Here is a 23,557-nt window from a genome sequence, read left to right on the forward strand (position 1 = left end):
TAAAGCAATTATCTAGCTTCCCTGCCCTCATAAAGATAGAATAATCTTCTTAGACTTCTATATTCTTTAGTCCTATCTTCCGGATGTTGTTTCCTCACTCTGTAGCTTTGAAATTGTCTCTTTTTGCTTTCCAACAGTTTTAGCGCTGACCCTGCCCCCTTTAAGCCTCTGACAAACTTAAACTTCCAGCTGCAACCCCCACCTCCTAGCAACTTCTGGGCTGCTTAAAAATAAACTTTTTCTGGATTATAGTTTGCTTGGTGTGAGCCAGTCACATAAATAATGGAAACAAATGGAGCTTGGCAGGCTTAGCTAAAGTGTGCTTTATATTAAACAGAATGTTTATGATACTTTGGATGTTCTGAAATCACTTGTGTATTCCTTGTTAAAGAACCTTGGAGACCCCTAGGAAGGTACTGTCACAAAACTGGCTGGATTGGGAGGTAGTCTCTGAGCTGTAGCACTTCATGTCTTGTAATAAGAGTAGTAATAATTATTTGGGTCATGACTTCCAAAAGGATTTTTTGAAAATCTGACTTTTTTTTTTTTTCCATCTGTGTCTTTAGGGATGTTGATTTTATTATTTGGTAGTTTCTTTTTAGTGGAGAAGAATCAGGTACATAGGCTTACCTTTCTTCTCTGAAATGATGCTTACTTCTGTTTTAATGAATTGTTTTATGTCAAGATGTGTTTTCTTTTTAAATTAGCACCCCTCACACTTTTTTTTAGGCGCACCAAATAAAAACCAACCGTGATTTTTTTTCTGTATTTATAGGTCCTCTTCCTGATGGATGGGAACAAGCCATGACTCAGGATGGAGAAATATACTATATAAACCATAAGAACAAGACCACCTCTTGGCTAGACCCAAGGCTTGACCCTCGTTTTGGTAAAGGTTCATCTCAAAACCTTCTTAGAGATTTTTGATTACTATTTTTTGTATATGAATTTGGGAAGGTACTTTAAATAAAATTGCATTGCTTTATAGTATTAAAAAATGACTGCCCACCCAACTTTTCCAGTACTGTTTTTATACGTTTCACTTTAAACTTGAGAAATTCAAGTCCAAATCAGCTTTTTAACTTGGACTTCTTGGGATGGGGTTAGGGGAATGTTGTGGCTGACTGGCCAGAATCACATTTCCTTTCACATTTCTGGGAGACACAGTGATCTTGTTTAAAATGATCTTTCTAGCTGCAATAATAATCAGGTTGTCATGCTGCATCTAAAACCCAGGTTACCAGCCTTTGCCAGTGACCCAATGTCTGCTTATGCTTAACTTCAGAGAGCAATGAGTACCATCCTGTGCCTGGGTGTTGTAGTGTTTTCTGTCCTCAGTAGGGGGGAAAAACCCTGTCATCCTAGAGATAGACCAGTGAAAGCATTTTTTCCCTTTTTTTCTAGCTTTTTTTTTTTTTCTTTAAAGTAACGGTCCTGTTCTTTGTTTTTCATTTAGGAAAAAAAAGCACAAAGCCATATTTCCTCCAAGTCACGTGACTAAATCACCATTTGCACAAAGGAATATTCCCCTCTCAAATGTGCACATTTTGATGTTAGTGTACAAGCTCTTTAATGCCTTTTTATCCATATTTTTTCACTGTTTTCAGTTTCTTCCGTTGGGTTTCTGAGATGTTTTTCCAAAGCCATGGAAAAATGAATCTAAAAAGGAGCAGATCATTGTGGTTTTAAAGCTTTCGTCTTGGACTGGATGCAGCTAAATGAAACAATGTGCAGATCACTGAGTAGGTCAGACTGAGGGGACGCGGAACCTTTGAAGCTTTACAGGGGTTGACCTAACAACAACTGTGGGGCCCTTACGGGAAAGAGGAATTAACTCTGTGAATGCCATCAAAACACAAATGCCGGGGAAAAAAGAAAAAGAAAAACTATACCCAGAGCTGGTTGGGTAAAATAACTTCCCTGTCAGGAACATTATGAACAGGTCTCCTGTATCTTTATCTATACCTTTAAAAAGTCCCAACGTTCGGGTTTGTCCTAAACTGACTAATTGGTCAGCTTTATGGACTGGTGGAACCCCCATTCAAGTAAAGTCAAAGGTGGGATCAGGGCAGAGACTCATTTTGACAAATATCCGGTTTGGCTTAAATGCTAGCCTTTTGAGCTTCAAGACCTATTTGGGTGTTAAAAAAGTAATGTGGCATGTTAATAATTTGCAACTTCAGATTCTATTTAATACTTGAATAAGCCCTTGTGGTTGAAATAGGAAACCAAGTAAGGTAGAGAATTTAATAAATGTTGCCATTTGTGTGGACTGGAGTGATAACAACCATGTTTCCTTAAATCATCTTTAATGAAATGAATTTAGCTTGTCCTCGTTTTCAAAAGTTTTTAAAAATGGTACTGTGGTTTTTCGCACCAACATAAGGTTATAAAAGATGATGATTAACTCCTAACTAATGCAGAAATCAGAAAGGGAAACAAAGCGCTTTTTAAAAAAAATTTTTTTTTTTTTTTTTTCAGTTAGGACAGTGAAATAAAACAACTTGGGTGTGAGCTTAACTAGATTCATTAATTATACACACAGCTTGGTCTTTTGTTTTAAATTGAAGAAAGTACTAAAAAACATTCTTCTTTCCTACCTCCAACACATATGTACACACAAGCATACAATTAGATATGCCAAAAAAAGTTTCATGAAATTCTCTTATTGCCTTTAGTTTCCCCTTTTTGGGCCCACTGTGTATGTGTATTCCAGACAGGCTTGACAACATGCCAGAGCTTTTTATTTTGTGGCCCGACTTTTAATCTGTTCCAGACCTTTTCAGTCAGAGAGCTGAAGTGTAACTGAAGGGGGGCAGGAAAGAAAAAAAACGTGTGGGTTTCTCTGATCTAGAGTGACAGCAAATAGAGACAAGCTGTTAGCTGCTGAATTTGAAGGAGTTTTCCTTGAAATCTGAAGTTCTGTAGGGGATTGTGTTTTATCTCTGCCAAAAAAATATAAACTATCCCCTTTCTGACTCTTTGAGCCACACAAACACAAGTGGTACGTTATTGCTTTCGTGGTTGCTTTCCTGTATTCCCCAAATCTGTGTTAAAGTATATACCAATTAGCTTAAGTCAAGTTGACCTGTGTGTTTTGATATTTTAGAATGGAAGATAACGCCTCTGAATGAGCTTAACTTTATCACTCACTTCCTTCAAATACCAGCCTCTCTTATGTTTCAATTCTTTATCAGATACTTTAGATGAATTATATTTACAATAATTTATCAGTCCTTCACATCCCACATGAAATTAATAAATTATCCATATAACTTCAGGAAATTAAATAGTAATTTGTTGTGGGTTGGTTCTTTTTTATCTGACTTTTCTTATTCTTTAACATTTAAAAACTAGGTATATTTGACATTTATAGTTTTTTAGAAAATTTATTATTAATTTGTAACAATTCATGAAGTGACATCCAGTGGCAATAAGGACTCACTGGTAATTATTGGCTTTGAAAAAAGGAGGGCTTTTGTTTGTTTTTAAGGAATCATGTTAGGAATGTTTTTACCCTGTATTAAAATTGATGCTTGAGTATTACGCAGGCCATTAAATTATTTCATATAAACACTCTTTTTTCCTAGAGATTTTATACTTGTAAACATGCAGAGTCTCAAGTTTAAAACATTTTCTTGTACATTGTAGAATTATTGTTTTATGTAATATAGTCATATGAACATTTTCCAGTAAAATCTCTAATGAAAACACACAAAAATTATAATTTTTGTACTTCATAATGAAACATCTACTCCAAAGCACTAATAGTCAATGAATTGGTCATTTATGTAATGTTATTTTCCCTATTATTTATATAAAAGGACATTAAATAGTGTTAGCAATCTGTGTTTCTGAAATAAGTGCTGATGGCACTGCTGGGATAAAAACATACTTAGTGCAAATAAAATATTGGAACCAGAGATTTGGGCTAACATATGTATCTTGAGCCTTAAAGGAAGTAATGAACAATCTAGTGTGGCAAAAACAGAATATCCTTTAATTCCTAACAACAGTTCTGTGCGTAGAAATCCTGTCCATGGAAATGTCAAAGGTAATTAAAACCCAGATGTTGATTTTGATTCTGTTTCAAAATTTCCCAAAACTTGCTATACGCTCTGTGTGTGGTATAATTTCCTAAAATAATAAAAAGAATAAGTAAAATATATATAATTTATTAAGTCCCAAAGCCAAAAGTTCTTCAGCACTTCTTTCTTATCGAAGTTGAATGTTTTATATCAATAAAGATCAACTAAAAATTTTAACTGTTTCAGACCTTCATTAACTTTTTCCCTTTAAGATCAAATATTTCTAATAGCTCTTAGATGAAAATGCACGTAATGACCAACTAAATACCTAAGTCTGGTCTATTAGAGATGGGGAAAAAAACACTAAAAGCTGTGGAAACTAAACCTGTAACTCCATTAATGGAGTCCTGTGTAGATAGAATGTCAGCATCTAATCATTTGAATTTTACTGAAGCAAATCTCTTAATAATCCATGCATTAAAAACAAGAGTTGTTTTGTTTTTCTTTCTCTCTTTTAACTCTTTCCTGGTGATACTAAATTGTCAGTATTTGGTTGTGGACTATTATTGACTACTTAGGATAGGGAGGAAAAGATGTTTCCGTGTGTTTCAGGTTACAAGAGCTGTTGCTAACTAAAAATTTTTAACGGATAAACCTTAGAAAATTTGACCCTGAAAAGGAATTTATAATTCTTCTAATTGACATTCCTCAAAAGGGGAGAGTATATGTTCTGGGCACTGCAGGACGTAAAACATCCCTGGCTCTTGCCCACTAAGTGCCATAGTGACACCCAGTCATTGTGACTCCCCAAACCACCAACCTGTATTAAAAAATAAAAAAACACTGGGCGAGGTAGGGAATATTGCCCCAAATCTGAACTTCTCTGAAATCTAGGGAAATTGTGACCTAGCTAAGGTTATAAAGTTGAGTGACAGAACTAGAATCTGAACTTGATCTTTGACACCTAGAATTCTTAAGAAATTTAGATTACATGCGGTTAATCTTTCAGAAACACCTAATTCACCAACACTAATACATGGAAATTTCAGAGGGAAGACGACAGTGGTAAATGCATCTACTTATATGCTGATATTGTGACTCATCTTGAGGAAATTACCCAAGGTAATGAGTTTCCAGTTACAGAAGAGAATTATAAGATCTCTGATTGGAGCAGACTGTGAAACCATCTGGATGAATTATCATCCCTCTCCTCTGTTATATTCTTAAAAGATTGTCTTCTAACCTCAGCTTTGACCTTTCTCTTGACTGGGAGCTGACCACATTACAAGGCAGTCCATTCTATTTAAGGAAAGTTCTAATGACCAGAAAGTATGTGTTCCTTTATTACCCAGAAATACACTTCCCTTCAAATTTGTGAATACACTTCTAATCCCAGAAGTGTTCTCTTCTGTGGTTTCTCCAGTTTTTTCATGTGGTAAGAGTTCTGGATTCTTTACCAGTTCACTCCTCTTCTCTGGATGCTTTTTGTTTTACTAGTGCCTCTTTGCATGTGATGGTCAAGATAGTGTTTTATGTGTACATTATCCAGTGCAAAAAAATAGTTATGGCATCGCTCTGACCTGGCAATTTATATGCCCTCCAAAAATCCATGTTTCAAATCTGCAGAAGTTAGCTAGCATCCTGTTTTCTACATAGTAGTTACATAATGTATTAAATTCAAATGAATTAAATTGTGATGTAGAAAAATTTAGCTACTTAGTTGGGAATCAGTTGGCCCAAAGTTCTGGTATCACAACGTAACAACTTATTCAGAAAGATACCTGACTTCTCTTGACTTAATTGGACTCATCTGTAAAATGTGACTGGATTATACTGGATGCTTTTAAGAGTATTTCCAGTCGTTAATTCAATACAATATGCTAGATCATGAATTCTTTAGTGACTGCTTTGGACTCTTGATTTTTCTCAATAGCCTTATGGATTTGAGTGCACTGAGGTTTCAGAGATACTTTTGAACTATTTTATTGCACCATTTAAGTTTAGCTTTTGGTCCTCTGGTCACAGCTGGGAATTGCTTTTGAAGAGGAGACAGGGAAATCTTTCAACCTTTAATCTAAAGATAAGCCTTATCACATGGTGAGTATGGCCAGGCAAACAAATCTGATGGGGGATGGGCAGTGCTGAGTGCAATAATTTTGTCCAACTCTCAAACTCTTGGAAGCATGCAGGAGTTTAAACATGCGCATATTAGCAGGGTTCAGCTTTACTGCCTTAAAGATGGTGTATTTCTAGTATGCTTTGTTTCTGCAATTTAGAGCTCCCGTGAAGTTGCCATGATAGAAAGCCTGATGTAAGCTGATTTAAAATATAGTTCCAGGCTATGTGTTTAGTGAAGCCTGATTTAAAACATACTGTTAGAGATTTTACTAATTGTTGCCCTCAATACATATTTTTTTACTTAAAAAATAAGCACTTACTGAAATGAATTTAATTTTAATGCATAAGATTAGATAACATCAAATTAGTTCAACTTGAGGTTTGCGGTTTTATTTAGGTTTTTTAAAATTTGTGTTAAATTCAGGAGCATGGTGCCATAATAGTTTATCAGTCAGCAATCTCTCCATTACTTGCTAAAGGTGAGTAGGCATATGTTAATGAAATTAAATTAATATGTAGTTTCTACTTGATAATGATTCAGTGATGCAAATAATGATATAATGAAATATTTTTGTCTTTGTTTACACGAGTTAGTCGTAGAATTTTTACAACTTAAAAGCTTAAGATCCACGCAAGTCACTGAATGATAATTTAAATTGTTTGTGTTGCTAAAGCCCCTAATGTCAAACACACACAGAAAAACATAATTAGTTTTTAAAATAAAACTATGTTCACGTTATAACTGCTTATGTCAACTCTACATTAATAGCAAGAATCTTAGAAAATGTGCTAGAGAAGAGAGCCATTTGGTGATGCCACTTTTTGTGCCAACCCAGAGATTCGGACACAAGAAACAGAAAAAGAGATTATAGACTTCCTGAGGGAAAACTCAAATATGTAGGTTTCTGATAAAATAAACCAGAATGATGTTTGGAAGAAGAGAGTAGTTCATATTCTTTGTTTTGTTTTATACTCATTTTGCTCTGCTACTCTGGTTGCTGAAGTCATTTTAGAACTCATTCTGGACTTGCTTCAATTTGGAGATTCTCCTTTGCATTACTAATAGCATCCTACTTAGTTGGGATAGAAACTATTTCAGTATTTATTTACTCAAATATTTGAGTGCCAGTTATGTACCAGGCACTATGCTAGCCTTTTTTTTTGGGGGGGGGGGGGGGTGTTACAGCCTGCTAAACAAATAAATACTACAAAATGTGTTAAGTACAATGAAGGATAATAAATAAGGTGCTATGAAGGGAAATAATGTGGAGTGGAGGGAACCTGCTTGAGCATGGGTTTTCAGGGAAGGCTTTTGTGGAGAGGAACATTAAAGGATGAGAAAATGCCAGACAAGCTCAAGACTATATAAAAAGACCAGTTTTTGTGCTTACCAATAAAAAAAACTAAGGTATATATTCTTCTAAATTATAAATTCCACTAGTGAAAGAGCATTCATAGTAGTAATAAATTACATGTAATTAGAAATAAAGCTATTATTAATGTAACTGCTTATACATTAATCTAATATGAATTCAGACTGGCAGGTATATTTTAAAATGTAATTCCCCCTCCCTTTAGACTAATAGTCTCATTATCTGAACTTTTCTCTCCAAGCTAGACTTTAAACTTTATTTTCACAATAGAGGGAAAAAACAATTATACTCTGGGGACAGAGAAAGCTGAAAGCTAGTTAGAATACTTTCTTCCTTCTCCTCCTCACCTCATTTAGCAACCCTTGTGTTCTGCCCCAAACTACTTAATGAAGTGATGAGAAGAGAATGTTCTGTTGAATTTTTTTTAAGTTCCATCCATAATTGTATTGTTTGAAAAGTACCATTATAAAGAATTTTCATGCCTGTCTTTTGATAGAAGGTTGAAGGAAGAAGAAATCGATTTGACCTAAATAATGATGTTTCTTACTGATATTTTTGATCAGTTTAAAAATTTAAATACTTTAACCCAGTTTTGGAGCCTGGAGATGGTGCTTGGGAAAGAAGAGCAAAGTGTGGGAGGGAGAAATTAGTTTTCTAGTAAGAAGACCTAGAGTAGTCTTAGACTAGGTGAACTGTTAGCACATAGTACAAAGCAAAACCACACGATACCACTTTATTCCAAGTAGGATGGCTAAAATCAAAGACAATAACAAATGCAGACCAGAATGGAGAAATTGGAACTCTCATATATTGCTGATGGGATTGAAAAATGATGCAGCCACTTTCGAAAATAGTTTGTCAGTTCCTCAGAAAGTTAAACATAGGGGCCAGCCGGTGGTGTAGCAGTTAAGTTCCCATGCTCCAGTTCATCAACCCAGGGTTTGTAGGTTCGAATCCTGGGTGTCAACCTACACACCGTTCATCAAGCCATGTTGTGGTGGCATCCCACATACAAAATAGAGGAAGATTGGCACAGATGTTAGCTCAGGGACAGTCTTCCTCAACAACAACAACAAATAAAAAAATAAAGGAAATTTAAACACAGAGTTACCATATGACCCAGCAATTCCATTCCTAGATACGTGTGCCCCAAAATTGAAACTATATATCCACACAAAAACCTGTGCATGAATGTTCATAGCAGCATTATTCATAATAGCCAAAAAGTGAAAATAACACAGATGTACATGAGTTGATGAATGGACTAACAGGATGTAGTATACAATGGAGTATTATTTGGCATTAAAAAGGAATGAAATGCTGATACGTACTACAACATGAATGAATCTTGGAAAACAATCCAGTCACAGAAGGCCACATAAAGTTTGATTCCATTTATACGACATGTCCAGAGTGGGCAAATTCATAGAGACAGAAAGTAGATTACTGGGTGCCAGGGACTGGAGGAGGGGTGATAGGAAGTATACTGCTAAAGATACAGGGGTTTCTTTTGGGGATGATTAAAATGTTCTGGAAATTAGATAATGGTAATGGTTATACGATTCTATGAATAAATAAAAACTGTTAAAAGGGTGAACTTATGATGTGTAAAATATCTCAGTAAAATTTTTTTTTTAAATCATTCCTAGACATGGCATTGTCATTTAGGTATTTAGCTTAATTAAATGTTGGGAAACATTTTGTATATTGATAATAAAGAGATATATTCAATCATTGGGACGCTGGCCTTTTGCCTCTTTTATAAGAGACAAATTTTCATTGCGAATCAAGTAGTAATTATTGCTGAAAAACCATCATTTTATATTTAAATACATAGATTATGTCGATTAGTAGCAACTTTTTGTAGATGATTCAGTCCCCTAGCTTGTGTAGTAACCAATTAGCTAGCAGTGGGTGTGTTGTTTTGTCTTTACTGTTTCAAGACTGACAGATGGCATGTTACTTTGTGTTTTTAGGAAAGCTTGCATTTTCTTTTTTAAATGTCTGCTATTTTACAGTCTTGTGTACCCTTCTAGATATGGGAAAAAGCTAAAATTTGTTCCTAAATGTATGAAGAAACTAATATAGCCGTGCTAATATGTAAACATGCAGTGTCTGAGACCTGATAAAATACTAGACAAAGTAATGTAAGAAATGTTTTCTTATGTTGTGGGATATTTGATGTAAATTAATGTTTAAAAAGTTCAAAAATTGTTTCTAATTTTAAATTACACTTAATGAGGTTATTAGAATCGAATTTATTATCCCCAAATTTATGGTTGATTACCAGATTTGTAATACTCTGTAGCATTCCAAGGTTGAGGTTACAAATTATGTAAATCTAAAAATTGTCTGAAGTTTGAAAATTCAGATGTTTGGAATGAAATTTGGGGAGAGACCCATGGTGATGACCTCCTTTCTTTTTGAGAAGGTGGTCTCTTGTTTTTCAGTAATTGCTGATTCGATGGTTCACCACCATGAAGCTGTCAGGACTAATTTGTTAAGTAAAACTTGAAGCAGTTACTATTTCATAGTCCAAGCAGCACAGACTATGAATTTTAAAATATAGCATGTAGTTTTTAAAGTTCTGTCATATTTTAGGGGCTTTTTTTTCTCTTTACCTTTTAGAAATTTTATTAAAACTGGGAACATTAGGATTTCAGTACTGTAGTTGATCATGAGGAGTGGAAGTTGGTAATGCTGTTCTCTTCTTTTCTGGCTACTCTGCCCCCTTTCCCCAGGAAACAAAGCCTGTTTTGTTTCTTGCCTGCTTGTGAGGTCTCTGCTGCACCCCATGTGGGGGCACTGCTCTGTACTTTGCTGAAATGCTTGAGATACTCAGAAGGTAAAGAACAGGAGGCTGCTTCTGGAGAGGAATAAATCCCTGCTTCAGTAGATAAACAAGGTTGTTTGAATCAGTTGTTTAAGGGAGCTCTTTATATGGAAACTTTGTAGCACTGCTTGTATCCATAGGTAACAGCATTTAAGTAAACACAACTGATATTGCTCATCATTATCAGCCAAAGAGACTATTTCTGTTGCATATTTTGTGCAAATTTCTGTTTAATTCTGCAGAGCTGTTCTTCCTCCATCTTTTGATATCCTATTTTTTCCCTTTCTGTGGTTTTGAATAGTCAGATAAGCTTAGATTTGAAAAAGACCTTACCAACCAATTCATTCAGAATGCCGTGAGCAATGGTGCCTGTCATTGATGATTACTGCTTGTAGTATCTGATTCTGGGAAACTAGTGGAAGGCAGAGGATATTTACCTCTTTATTTTTGTGAAATTTTATTATTGTCTAATTAGTTTTTCCAAGGAATATGTATTACCTTATATTAACTTATTAAATGTTATAACTTATTAAATGCTATATTACTTAATAAAAATGCAGTGTAGAAAGCTCAAAAGCTTTCCTCATGTTTCTTAATATATGGAATATTTAGCAGTGAATAGCGCTATAATCTCTTTTGAAATCAGTCATGTTTTATAACTCCAACACTCCTCAACTTACTAATGAGCTATTGGTTTTTTAAAATCAATTTATTTAATTGCTTGAGATTGAAAACATTTTATTCCTAATAGTTGTTTGCTCTAGGCCTCAGTTTATGAGGTGTTCACTGTATATGATGGATTCTCTGATCAGTCCCCCAATTCACATTTAACTCATATTATCGAACCTGACATAGGAAAATGTGTAAAAACCTTTCTGGGGAAATATGTTGAGTGTCCTACTGGAATGCTAGGAACATGTTTCACCGAAAAAGAAGGATCCCTAAGAGGCTTGAGCTAAGACTCAATCTCCACCACTCATTTTTTTCCATTTAGATCATTTAGGAAAGATAAATATGCTTACCTTTGTGAATCTAGAATACTTAGAAACAATGAGTGGCCTGGTAAAGTGGGAGCAGGGGGAGGGAAATACAGGAATACAAGCCGGGATGATTATCTTTAGGAGTGGTAATCTTAAAGTTTAGAAAAGACTGTTTTAGAGAAGGGAGGAGAGTAACATTTATGGAGCATCTCCTGATTTTCCAGGACGATAGTAGATGTTTACATACATTACTTAATCCCCACAACGACTCCAAAACGGGGATGTTATATCCCCAGGTATAGTTGAGGAAATTGAGGATTAGATGAATGACTAAATTGGTTTGCCCAGCTCTAATTGTGATTCGTATAATTCTAAAGGCCATGTTTTTTCTGTCATCCTGTGATGCCTGTCAATTGTACATCGAATGTTACTTTTACATTAGTAACAGTAGATATAAGCAATTGTATTAAACGAGGTTGTTGATTGGTGCCTAACAAATCTTAGCTCTCAAAAATTTTTACTTTTTTTCTACCCATTCTCCAATAAAACTTTATAAACTATATACCATAATTAGGAAAGTTTTAGCCATTTATTCTTTGAAAAGACATTTCATAAATATGATTTTTCCGTATAAGAGATTAGTAAGGCTTACAACAATATGCAGTAGTGAGTCATGTTTTGACATGCCTTCTGTGCCAGACAAAATATTAAAAAGAGATAACCAAAAAGACATAACCAGGGTCATAAATTTGAAAAAAATAATCTCTGTGGGTCAGAAAATAAAATCACACAAAGCAGTGAGTAAGGGCAAGGCTAGAGGCCTGCTGAGTTTTGGGGCTGTTCAGCTCCTGAGGATATCAAGAGCTCAAAGTGTTAAGAACACAAACAGGCTTAACAGAGAAGGCCGGGCACACAGCCGGCTGGCCCTGGCTCTGCTACCTACAAAAGCAAGGACTGACCACATGTCAGGTCACAAATTTCAAGAATCTATGCAGACCACGTTCTTTTGACCACAATACAATTATATTAGAACCCAATAATAAAAAGTTAGCTTTATGGGCCAGCCCGGTGGCACGGTGGTTAAGTGCGCGCGTTCAACCACCAGTTCAGATCCCGGCTGCGGACATGGCACCACTTGACAAGCCATGCTGTGGTAGGCGTCCCACATAAAAGTAGAGGAAGATGGACACAGATGTTAGCTCAGGGCCAGTCTTCCTCAGCAAAAAGAGGAGGATTGGCAGTAGATGTTAGCTCAGGGCTGATCTTCCTCAAAAAAAAAAAAAAAAAGCTTTAAAAAAATATGGTTTGCCTACCAGCTATTAAAACATATTATAAAAGTTGTAATTAAAACTGTGGTACGTAGTATAAGAGTACTTAATGAACAGAATAGAAAATCCAGAAACAAAATAACAAAATATGGAAATTTAGTCTATGATAAAGGTGATTTGGGGAAGGATACACTCTACATGAGCAGTGTTGAGACTAATGGATAGTCATGAAGAAAGATAAAATAGATCATGCCATGTACCAGGATAAATTCCAAATGGATTAGATTGAATTGCCAAATAAATATATGAAGTAGAACCATATAGTCATTGCATTAAAAAATTGATGAGTTCCTCTGTCAACTGTGAGTAGGGAACATATAGCTCAAATTTCAAAAAAGATTGATAAATTTGACTTAAAAAATAAACTAGGGGCCGGCCCGGTGGCGCAGTGGGTAAGTTCGCACGTTCCGCTTCTCCACTGCCTGGGGTTCACTGATTCGGATTCCTGGTGCAGACATGGCACTGCTTGGCATGCCATGCTGTGGTAGGCGTCCCACATATAAAGTGGAGGAAGATGGGTACAGGTGTTAGCTTAGGGCCAGGCTTCCTCAGCAAAAAGAGGACTGGCAATAGTTAGCTCAGGGCTAATCTTCCTCAAAAAGAAAGAAAATAAAGATAAACTAAAAAGACAGATGGTAAACTGAAGGAAATTATTTGTAACATATTTGACAAAAGTTTCCTATCCTTAGTATATAAAAATTGTCTAAAATAGAGAAAGACCAATAATGCTATAGGCAACTATAGGAACACGGTTGACATAAAAAAAATGCAAATGGCCCTTTAAAATATGGAAATTGATCAAACTCTTTTAATAAGGCAAAACAAATAACATCCACTGAGAAATGATTCCTTATCTTTCAGATTGGCACAAATCCCAAAGTTTCACAAGGCTGTGAGGGGAAAAAAAGAACTTTCCTACCTTACTAGTAGAGATACAACAAAGTACAATCCCTGTGTATGTAGGGAGGTCGGGAGATTTAGCAATGTTACTTATGTCTTTAACTGTTAATTTAGCAGTCTCTCCTGTCTAGGACCCTACCCCAAAGATACAGTAACAGAAATACAAAATAATGTATTTGTGAGCTTATTCTGTACAGCACTCTTTAGTACTGGTGAAAACCCAATAGGAAACTGGTTGAATAGAATGCTAATTAGCAAAAACACCCTAAAAAGAAAATGGAGAAAAATTTCTATATACTGCTTTGATGTGATCTCAAGGATATGTTGTTAAGTACAAAAAAAGTCACAGTGGAGTAAAGTATGCTACCTATTTTTAAGAAGTCTCTGTTTGCTTAAATTTTTTAAAATAGAATAAACAAAAAACTGGTCTGGTAACAGTTACCTGTTACCTATTGGGGCTGGGGTGATGGTGGGAGGGAAGTAAAACAATTCTCTAAAATTCAAAATCAGAATGTCACAAATGAATCTGTGTATTGAGTTGGTGGCCAAATTACACACAAATTATTTCAGGTGACTTAACCACAGTGATTTGACTATGTACATCTAATGAAATATCTTAAGGACAAAAAATGACATAGAATTTACAAACTTTTTAATAATCATTTTGTTGATTATAACTTTAGTAATGTTATTTTGAAACAATGCCTATGTATAGAAGGATAATACAATTAATGTTATTAGAACCAAGTTTTTCAGCATAAAAGAGAAAATAGCTATGGGATCAGAGAATCGAAGTAAAAACTCTAAATGATACATATTGAAATTATTTATGGGTGAAATGCTGTAGTGTTTGCTTGAAAATAATTGAGGAAAAAGTGAGTGAGGATAAAGGTGAAACAAAATTGGCTGTGGTTTGATCACTGGGAAGCTGGGTGATGAGTATGTGAGGATTCATAGTCTGTATTATTTTTTCTACTTCTCTATGTGTTTATGGAAATTATTTAAAAATTTTAAGACATATGTTTAGAAGCTTAAAAATGTGCTCCTAAATAACTCATGAGCTAAATGGAAATCACAATAGAAATTAGAAATATTTGGGATAGAACAATCATGAAGTATACTAATTCAAAATTTATGACGTATAGGAAAAGCAGTACTTAAAAGTAAATTTACTGACTTAAATGATCCAAGAAAAGATTTAAACTAAATAAATTCAACTTAATTTAGAAAAGGCAATACAGAAAAACTGGAGGGAAAAAGTTGGAACAAAAAAATAGAAATAAGTTGATAATGCCATCACCTTATATTAAGAGTAGCTCTTGCAGGTTGAATTGAACTAAGGCATTCAGAGAGAGTTTGGTCTGTAATTTTCTCTTTTTCTAATATTTTTGGTTCTGTGTCGATGTTATGCTCACGGAAGAGCTGGTCAGTCTAACGGGAAATTGGTAAGATTTCTATATTGCCATATCTAAAATAGTTAAATTTCTGCCTGAGCGAATACTCACTTAGAAATGTTTCACTGTTACTTCAGCACAAACTTTGTGCCGGATGCTGTGAGGGCATCTGAGGATATATACATAATTAGAATACTGTCCCACTCCCATGCTCCTAGAGTCTAGAAGATACAAATTTGTAAATATAAAATTATAATTGGGTGAGAAATGTCAGTAGACAAAATGGGAAAGTACCTCGAGGCAGTGCCCTGAGGGAAGACGATTCTTAATGTACATGATGGACGCTAGGAAGAGGCTGGGGAGGTTTGCTCAAGTAGTCTCCAAGAAGAGTTGGCATTTACCAAGCGGCCTCTGTGGTACAACCGAGGGAAATCACCACAGGGAGTTCCCTATGTGGCTGGGAGGCCAATAAGTCACAAGAGCTTTCAGTGTATGTTATTTCAGATTTTGATAGTGAAGTTCATGAGAGAGATTGGTCTGTAATTTTCCTTTCTTTTAATGTCCTTGAAGGTATCAGGCTATGCTGGCCTCATAAAAGTGTTGTGAAGTATTCCTTCTTTGCTGTTCTCTGGAAGAGGGTGTATAAGCTTGGTATTATTTCTTCCTTGAATGTTTTGAAGCCATTTGGGCGTAAGGTTTTCTGTGGTCAGTGCGTTTTAAACATTTTAGTAGAAACAGTGACCCAAAATTTCACCTTAAAAAGTTGAATATGTGTCTGAAAAGGTGATATATCATTCTTATTAACATTTTCGCATCATAAAACTTCCATTTGCTCACTGAGGTTACCACAGTCCACAGTTTGATCAATGTTGCATTATTGACAGAAATTCAGTAGTGTAAGAATCTAGTCCGTTTCTAGTTGTCAAAAGGTATGCTATAGGGTCACCTGAAAAAATGACTACCTGAGCTGTATGGGGGCACAGCAGTGTTGAATGAGACAAATCTCTGCCATCCATATACTTGTAAATCAGCATGCATCAGATCATTTTAATCTACTTAAGTATGTATTTATATTTTGTAATAGGCAATGCAGTTATATCACTCAAATTTCAAAAGGTACAAAAAAATGTCTCTTCAACTCAGTCCTGTAGTCACCAATTTCCAAGCTCCAGAGCCAAAAGATGTTAGTTACTTCTTGGCTGTCTTTCAATTCATATTCTCTGGATATGCATGCAATATATATTTCACTCTTCTTCATTTTTTTTTTTTTTGATACTTTCTGTTCTGCACTTTGCTTTTAACTTAATATGTCTTAGACTGTTCCATGGCATTGCATAGTCGAGCCACCTCTTGTTTCTTTTCTCTTATGGCTGCCTTGTCATCTTGTAATGACGAATATGACAAAACGATAATAAATTAATGTAATCATTGTATTATTGATGGATTTTTAGGTTATTTCCAGTCTTACTACAGAAAAGGCTATGTTGAATATCCCCAATTGCTTTTGAATAACTAAATCATACTTTTCCTTTGCTAGTTTTTTAGGACAGATCTTTTATTTCATTTCAGCCATGAATCAGAGAATCAGTCAAAGTGCTCCAGTGAAACAGCCACCACCCCTGGCTCCCCAGAGCCCACAGGGAGGAGTCATGGGTAGTGGCAACTCCAACCAGCAGCAACAGATGCGGCTGCAGCAACTACAAATGGAGAAAGAGAGACTGCGACTGAAGCAGCAAGAACTGCTTCGGCAGGTGAGGCCACAGGTTAGAAACCAGCCTTCCACTTTTTTGGGTTTGTTTTCCTACCTAAAGTTGGGCATATTTCATTTTAGTATTTATTAGTTACATAGGAATGTTGTTTCTTTAAAAGTAGAGTGACACAAAAATCTTCTATCCAGCTCTGTCCTTGTCTTAGTTTCTTGACTGACCTTTGATCACGTGGACTGTAACTTGTAAACCCATATCACAAAGAGCTGTTTTGGCCATGGTCATTGTAGTCAAGTGGAAACTGAAGGAAGCAAGGGTGCTTTCTGAAATCTACATGGAATTGTGGATTACTGTATTGCTGAGGATTTCACTAAGGGGGAAACTCTAAGACGTTACGTGGGGAAAAACATCTTTTACTTTAAATGAGTTATTTGGGGGAACACACCAATATGATATTTCTCAAATGACAAATAAGTTTCAGTATTGCTGAATCTAAGATGTTGTATTTAAAACGTAATACAAATTATGCTAAGGTTACAAGATCTCAGAGTGCCTTAAAATTACCTGCTTATGGATATGTTTTCATGTTGGGAAGGGTAGGACCTAACATCAGCGAGCTTGAAACCCTTTATGACCATTTTCATCAATTTTCTTTCAGAAAGTCCTATTCGTCTTTATGTTCCATAAGAATAGATAATCCCTTGTCTCAAAATCAATTTTTACTTTATCTTGTTTCAGAATGGTAAAGTCTAAGTTAAGATTTTGGGAATATGATCTTATCAAAGCAGTATATTTTTAAATTCTTACATAAATTTTTTGAATAGATAATAAAAACATGGTGTGATTCTGAAAGTGTACAAAAGGTGAAAGTACAGTGAAAATAAAATCTCCTTTTCCATTTCCCTGGTTCTCTTCTCTGGATGTAAATAACTCAGTTTCTTGTAATTTTTTTTTTCAGAGACCTTCTGTCTGTTTACAAACATGAAATATATGTATCTGTACTATTTTTTTTCCCCACGTAAATCATAGCATACTAAGGGTAGACATTAAAAAATCATTATACTCTACATTTCTGTTACCAGGATGTAAGCATTTGAGCAAGGTACTTTTTTTTTTTTTAATGAGGACTACATTTTAAAAGTGTCACTTGAGTGTTGATGGAAATACATGAACTTGATAGGATCACTGAACTCTGATTGGGGATTTGAAGAACTGGTACCTGAGGAATTAAACTAAGCCATGGAATTCTAGACAGACTCACCTTTAAACTGTTTGTGCTGTCAGTAATCTATCAGAGTGATTCTAATGTGGTTGGTACCAGAAGTGAGCCCTGATAGGAGTAAGAGAATTTGTGCCAGCATGTGATGTCAGGAAGTGGTTTTGAAACAACTATTTCTTCATCTGCCATTAAGAAGGTGGAGAGAAGGAACATCTTAACAGAGTTTACTGTATCTCTAACTGACTTTCTAACAAATTATTATAAAGGAAAGATATTTTTCATTTAAATTGCGTAGTATCAGAACAAGGTAGCACCATCAAGAATATAATTATGTAGCTATTAGAAGAAATAAAGCAATTTAAGAGAATGTTTTCCACAGCCTGTTTTCATTGCTTGCTTTTCATTTTGTTGTTGCTGAATGCTAGATGGTCTAAGTAAATACAAGTCTCAATTTCACATACGCATTGAAGACTATCAAAACCAAGAAACCTTATTAAAAGTTATTTAATTACTAATGTCAAAGTCTTGCTATTTGTAAGATAATTTTTAAAGTCTAGAAATGGGCCATTCGTCATTTTGTTGTATGCTATAGATCAGCCTGGTTTTATTTTTGGTGGGCAAAATGCTGCTACTTATAAAACTCTTCCTTCCAAAGAATTGTTCTAAATCTTATTCTCGCTCTTACTCTGGGTGATGGGTCCTGGACAGAATAGCTTCACTTCCTTTAAAGGTAATTCTTACTTTGTTTCTTCTTTACCTACTCTGTTGTCTTTTCTTATGTTGAAGTGACAGACCTGCCCTATTCTTATATGAATAGTCTATTTTTTAGGATTTATTTATTTTTTAGTAATCAGTATAAATTCAGTGTATCTTAAGTCTTTTGGCTTCCTGTGAACTTCCATTGATAGTTTCTCTTATCACTGAAACATCAAATTATACTTTTCTTGCTTCATCTAATTCTCAGAAGCAAAGAACCTACCTGGCCAGTATGAAATTTTATTTGAGTCCTGACACCTAACATCTTGCTGTCCTATCCTCAATGCTGTTCAACACTTCTGAGGTTTCAGTTTGTTATGTGGTGACTCCATTGGCTCCTGTCTTCCTCAGTCTGCTTCTGCTTCTTGGGCTAGCTTGGGAATTCTGTGCTATGGTGATATGTCTGGATACAATTTGTAAGTCAGCCTACACAGCCAAACTATGTGGCTCCAAGTAATTTTTATCCATCTTATTTTTTACTCTTAGGCAATGCGGAATATCAATCCCAGCACAGCAAATTCTCCAAAATGTCAGGTAGGCTCTTGTCTGATATTTTAGCATTGAAAAAAAAAAGATAACTAAATTAGGAAAGAGAGAAACCTGTGCTCCAGGGGTCTGTCCTCACTGAAGATTAGCCCAGAGTGTAACTTTGAGCCATCTTTCCGCCAAGATACTTCAGTTAACATTGCTGTTCCCAGAAAGTCTACACTATCTGCTTCCTGCCTGCTCCTCCCAGAGAGCTTCTAGTATTCATTTTGATTTCATGGAGGTCTTTTTTTATTCCACATTTGAGATGTATTATGTCTCAATAGTACATCCTGTCAGCCTTGAGGTGTGCCTTTTATTTGCTTAGCTTAAAATAGTATTTATAATGATTTATAGGAATTAATAATTTGAAAAGTAACAAAGGTAGTGCAGATTATTTACTTGGGTAGGCTACTTTAGGAAATCTTATTGAGTCATAATGATACTATTAGGAAAAATTCTTTCTAGTGGACATTCCAAAGGAGAATATCAAAATTATCAGAAGAGAGAAGGATCTGCCTGGGTGGTGTTTTGGGTTTCTTTCTTGGCTTTTATCAACGTTTCTCCCTGATGAACCCAAGGGAGCAGTGTTTGTGAAGGCATCTTTTTTAGATGGAAAGATTGTGGCCATTTTTCCTTCTAACACAGGCACTTATCTGACTTGTGGGAAGAATCTTATTTTTGAAGCCAAAGAGATTCTCTTTGTTCAGGGTTCACAAGATTTGAAAGAATTAGGAGCTAGGGGATCATTGTACTTTTCTCACGTAGTCAGAAGCAACGATGAAACACCTCATATTCTACATAGCTCTTCTGCACTAGGCTAAGTAAGTGCATTGTGCTAGAATCAGCTGTAGAAGTGAGAGTTGGCAAAACTCCCCTCATTTTGGATATTGTTAACTTGTCCACTGGAGCACCATGCTGATCAAATCAGATAATAGTCCTCATTGAGACCAGTTAACTTTGTGAAAGGAAAAACTATTCTTTATCAATCTTATAAATGCCTCCATTAGTCAAGAGACCAGATAAGGGAATAACTCATGAAAGTCTTCTTTGCTAAAGAAGAGCAAGATATTATTGCAATGAGGCCCACTAATACCACATTTGACTGGGAAGAGCATAGTAGCATTGGATCTTTATAAAGTGAACACATTTTTTCCTTGCTTTTGGAAGGCTTTTATTCGTGATAAATGAAGTGGTAACTAATATAGGAGCAGAAATTAACTCAAACAAGGTTTGGATTCAAGCAAAAAGTCCTTCATGCCAAAAGTCTTTTGAAATTGTTTCTTCTTTTTCTACTGAGATCTTAAATCTGATAAATAAATGCTTCTAGGTCTTTATTTCATACTTGAGTGTAGGTGTAAATCGTTGCTGTTATTAAAATTATCGTTAGGAGTTCTTAGGTACTTTTTTTTAGCAGTTAAACTTTAGAAAGGTGAGGCTTATAAGTAATAAAAATTCTGTTAAATTTATATGCTATTAAAATTGCAGAGTTGATTCCTTAGATTTGTTTAAGCCAGAGAAAAAGACCTGAACGACAGGTTTTTTAAAATCAATTTTGTATATGCTAGAGAATAAGATATTGATTTGTTATATAAAGTTATAGTCGTCAATGTATTTATCTGGCACAACTGTGAAAATGTCAATAAATGTAAGAATTTCCAATATAGGGTTAAATTTGGAGTATCTCAAATACATGGAACCTGGTGGTATTTGTATGAAGCAAGCATTTCTGTTTTTGTCCTCCTACATATTTTCTAAATGACCCGAAGGTAGATGTCAGGAAAGATTTCACAAAGGAGGGTCATATCTTTTTTTTTTTTTTCAAGATTTTATTTTTTTCCTTTTTCTCCCCAAAGCCCCCCAGTACATAGTTGTATATTCTTCATTGTGGGTCCTTCTAGTTGTGGCATGGGGGACGCTGCCTCAACATGGTTTGATGAGGAGTGCCATGTCCGTGCCCAGGATTCGAACCAATGAAACACTGGGCCATCTGTAGCAGAGCACGCAAACTTAACCACTCAGCCACGGGGCTAGCCCCGGAGGGTCATATCTTAAGTGAAGATGGCTTTAAATATGGTTACCAGGATAATCAATAAAGCCAGAAAGAGCTTTCTAGTCTCAAAGAACAGAATGTATAAAGGAATAACGGAGAAAAAGGGACAGATCCATTCAATATTTGAGTGCCAGGCACTGTTATTCAAAGTTTGTTTTAAAAGTTTTTTTTTTTTTTTTTTTTACTTTTCTAATAGAAATTAGTACAGGTGAGTTAATAAGCAACGTGAAATCATTGTCACTATTTGATAATTATATACATCGTATACTGTGGGATGTGGGAAGGTACCAAGCTTCAAAATGCTTACAAATTACTTGTTTCAAAAGCTGTCTTTAAGTACTTCCAAATAGGATTAACTAAACATGTCTGTATTGTAGGATTCTCTGGCCATGGAAAGTAATGTTAGTATGGGTGAGATTAATGCAAAATTCTGAAAAATTAAGCAACTTTAACGGCGATAGTATATCTTCTTAGTTAAAGGTGGAAATTATCACTGTAATTTGTTAGGGTTTGTTTGCAGAATTTTGGAAAAACTTGTCCTCATAGAGCTTTAAATTTTTTATTTCATTTTGATTATTCACTATTTTTATGTTTCAAAAGCAGCTTCTATTCTCAGAAAAAACTTTTTGAAACTGTAATCATCTTTGCTCTATGAGATTGAGCATGTAATGCTCAATTTTCTAGTTAGATCTCTTTCTAATACATCAATTGCTCCTTTGTAAATTGGAGACCTTTTGAGAGTGGTTAGGAATGCATCCCAGCTTCTGTTTCAAAATCTTTTGAAACACTTGGAGGAAAGATAGTACCACATGAGTGTGAATATTTTTACCTTCTCTTGTGCTTAAGAATGTGGTTCTTATTACGTATGGTTCACTAATACCTATGAGATCAAATCTAAACTCTGCAGCCTGGCTCATGGTCTGTGGTCAGTAGCCTTCTCTCTCACCAATTCTGATCAAGCCAGTTACTCTTCCTTCAGCCGAGTGCACTCTTCTGTCTTATTGCCATGGTTCTGCTCATGAGCTTTTCCCTTTAGTGAATACCTGGCTCTCCCCCTTCCTTCTTACTGATTAAGATTCTCCATTTCTTCTAAGGGCTATGTCAAAGCTCATCCTCAAGTGGCCTCATCAGAATTCTTGAAACTACCCAGAAAATAGAAACAAGACTGCTGTATATAGATATCTTAACTTTATTTCTGAGCAGATAATTGCTTTAATCTTCTTAGAAATTATAGCTATAAATATTTTGCAACTAATGAATATTGAGTAGTTGCCATTCCTTATGGGTAGTAATAAATATGCAACAGGTCAGTTGCTGGTTTAGTGAGTGATAAAATCCACAGTATTAATGTTGAGGATACTGTACTACATCATTAGCTCACAATGATGAAAAGGTTCTGATGTCCATAGTTTTAGTCAGATAGACCAAAATAATACCACTGTTCAGAGCCATGTGAAAACAATTGCCATCAATCTTTTTTTGCTTTTTTCTGAATTTAATAAAAGCAAAGAATTTGGCTTTTTTTCCTCCAAACTGTCTTTCCTGATAACAGACACTAGAAAAGCTGTTTCAGAATCCAGTTAATACTTTGTCCAAGATTGTCTCTCTTCTTTTTGAGCCCTAATATTGGATAAGCCACAGATTCATTTAGGTGTTTTCCCATGAATATTCTATTCTTAATTAATGGCACAAACAGCAAAAAACAAAAAGCATTCTAAGTATTGGCTAAATGTTTTAATAACTTGAGACATAATGAAATATTCTGAGTATTTAAAGATGTGTAGAGAAATGAGGTATGGCAAGACCTATCTTGAACAGTTGGAAGAAATGGCTTTTTTCCCCCTATTTTTAGAATTGTTGACATAAACTGCTATTACTAAGACAAACTGTTTATAAGATGTATATTTTTAGAGTTATTCTCCATTTCTAAATTTGGATTTCTAGTTCACTAAACCAGCCTTCCTTAAATAAATTGATTACAGGGCAGGATGAGAGACCTTCGCTTGTGTGCCATATATTATTTAAAATGGATATACTCTTACATAGCTTAGTATTTGCTAAAGACAAAATTGCTTTCAGAAAGTAAAATTGACATTGTATTTTATAGAATATTCTATAAATGGAATCGTAACTTTCATCTGGTATGATTATTTTGTGATTCATTCATATTGTATCTATAGTTCATTCCTTTTTATTGCTAATGAGTATTCCATTGTAGGGATGTACTACCATTGCTTAGTCGCCTCTTGATAGACACTTGTTTCTAAATTTTGACTTTGTGGAGATATATGCTTTCATTTCTCTTGGATACCCTAAGAATTTAATAACCTAGAAATGCTATAAA

At 35.1% G+C, this 23,557-nt stretch overlaps 1 protein-coding gene across 1 annotated transcript in view; it reads left to right on the top strand.

The window, feature by feature from the left end:
• The window catches only part of YAP1 (Yes1 associated transcriptional regulator), a 111,566-nt gene that overhangs the window by 73,662 nt on the left and 14,347 nt on the right, over nt 1-23,557 (top strand). Inside the window, 3 exon segments of the mRNA XM_046685157.1 lie at nt 776-889; nt 16,524-16,705; nt 19,122-19,169. Coding sequence (XP_046541113.1) covers nt 776-889; nt 16,524-16,705; nt 19,122-19,169 — 344 coding nt within the window.

Source organism: Equus quagga, chromosome 14 (genome assembly GCF_021613505.1).
Source record: "Equus quagga isolate Etosha38 chromosome 14, UCLA_HA_Equagga_1.0, whole genome shotgun sequence".
In the NCBI taxonomy this organism is placed as follows: domain Eukaryota; kingdom Metazoa; phylum Chordata; class Mammalia; order Perissodactyla; family Equidae; genus Equus; species Equus quagga.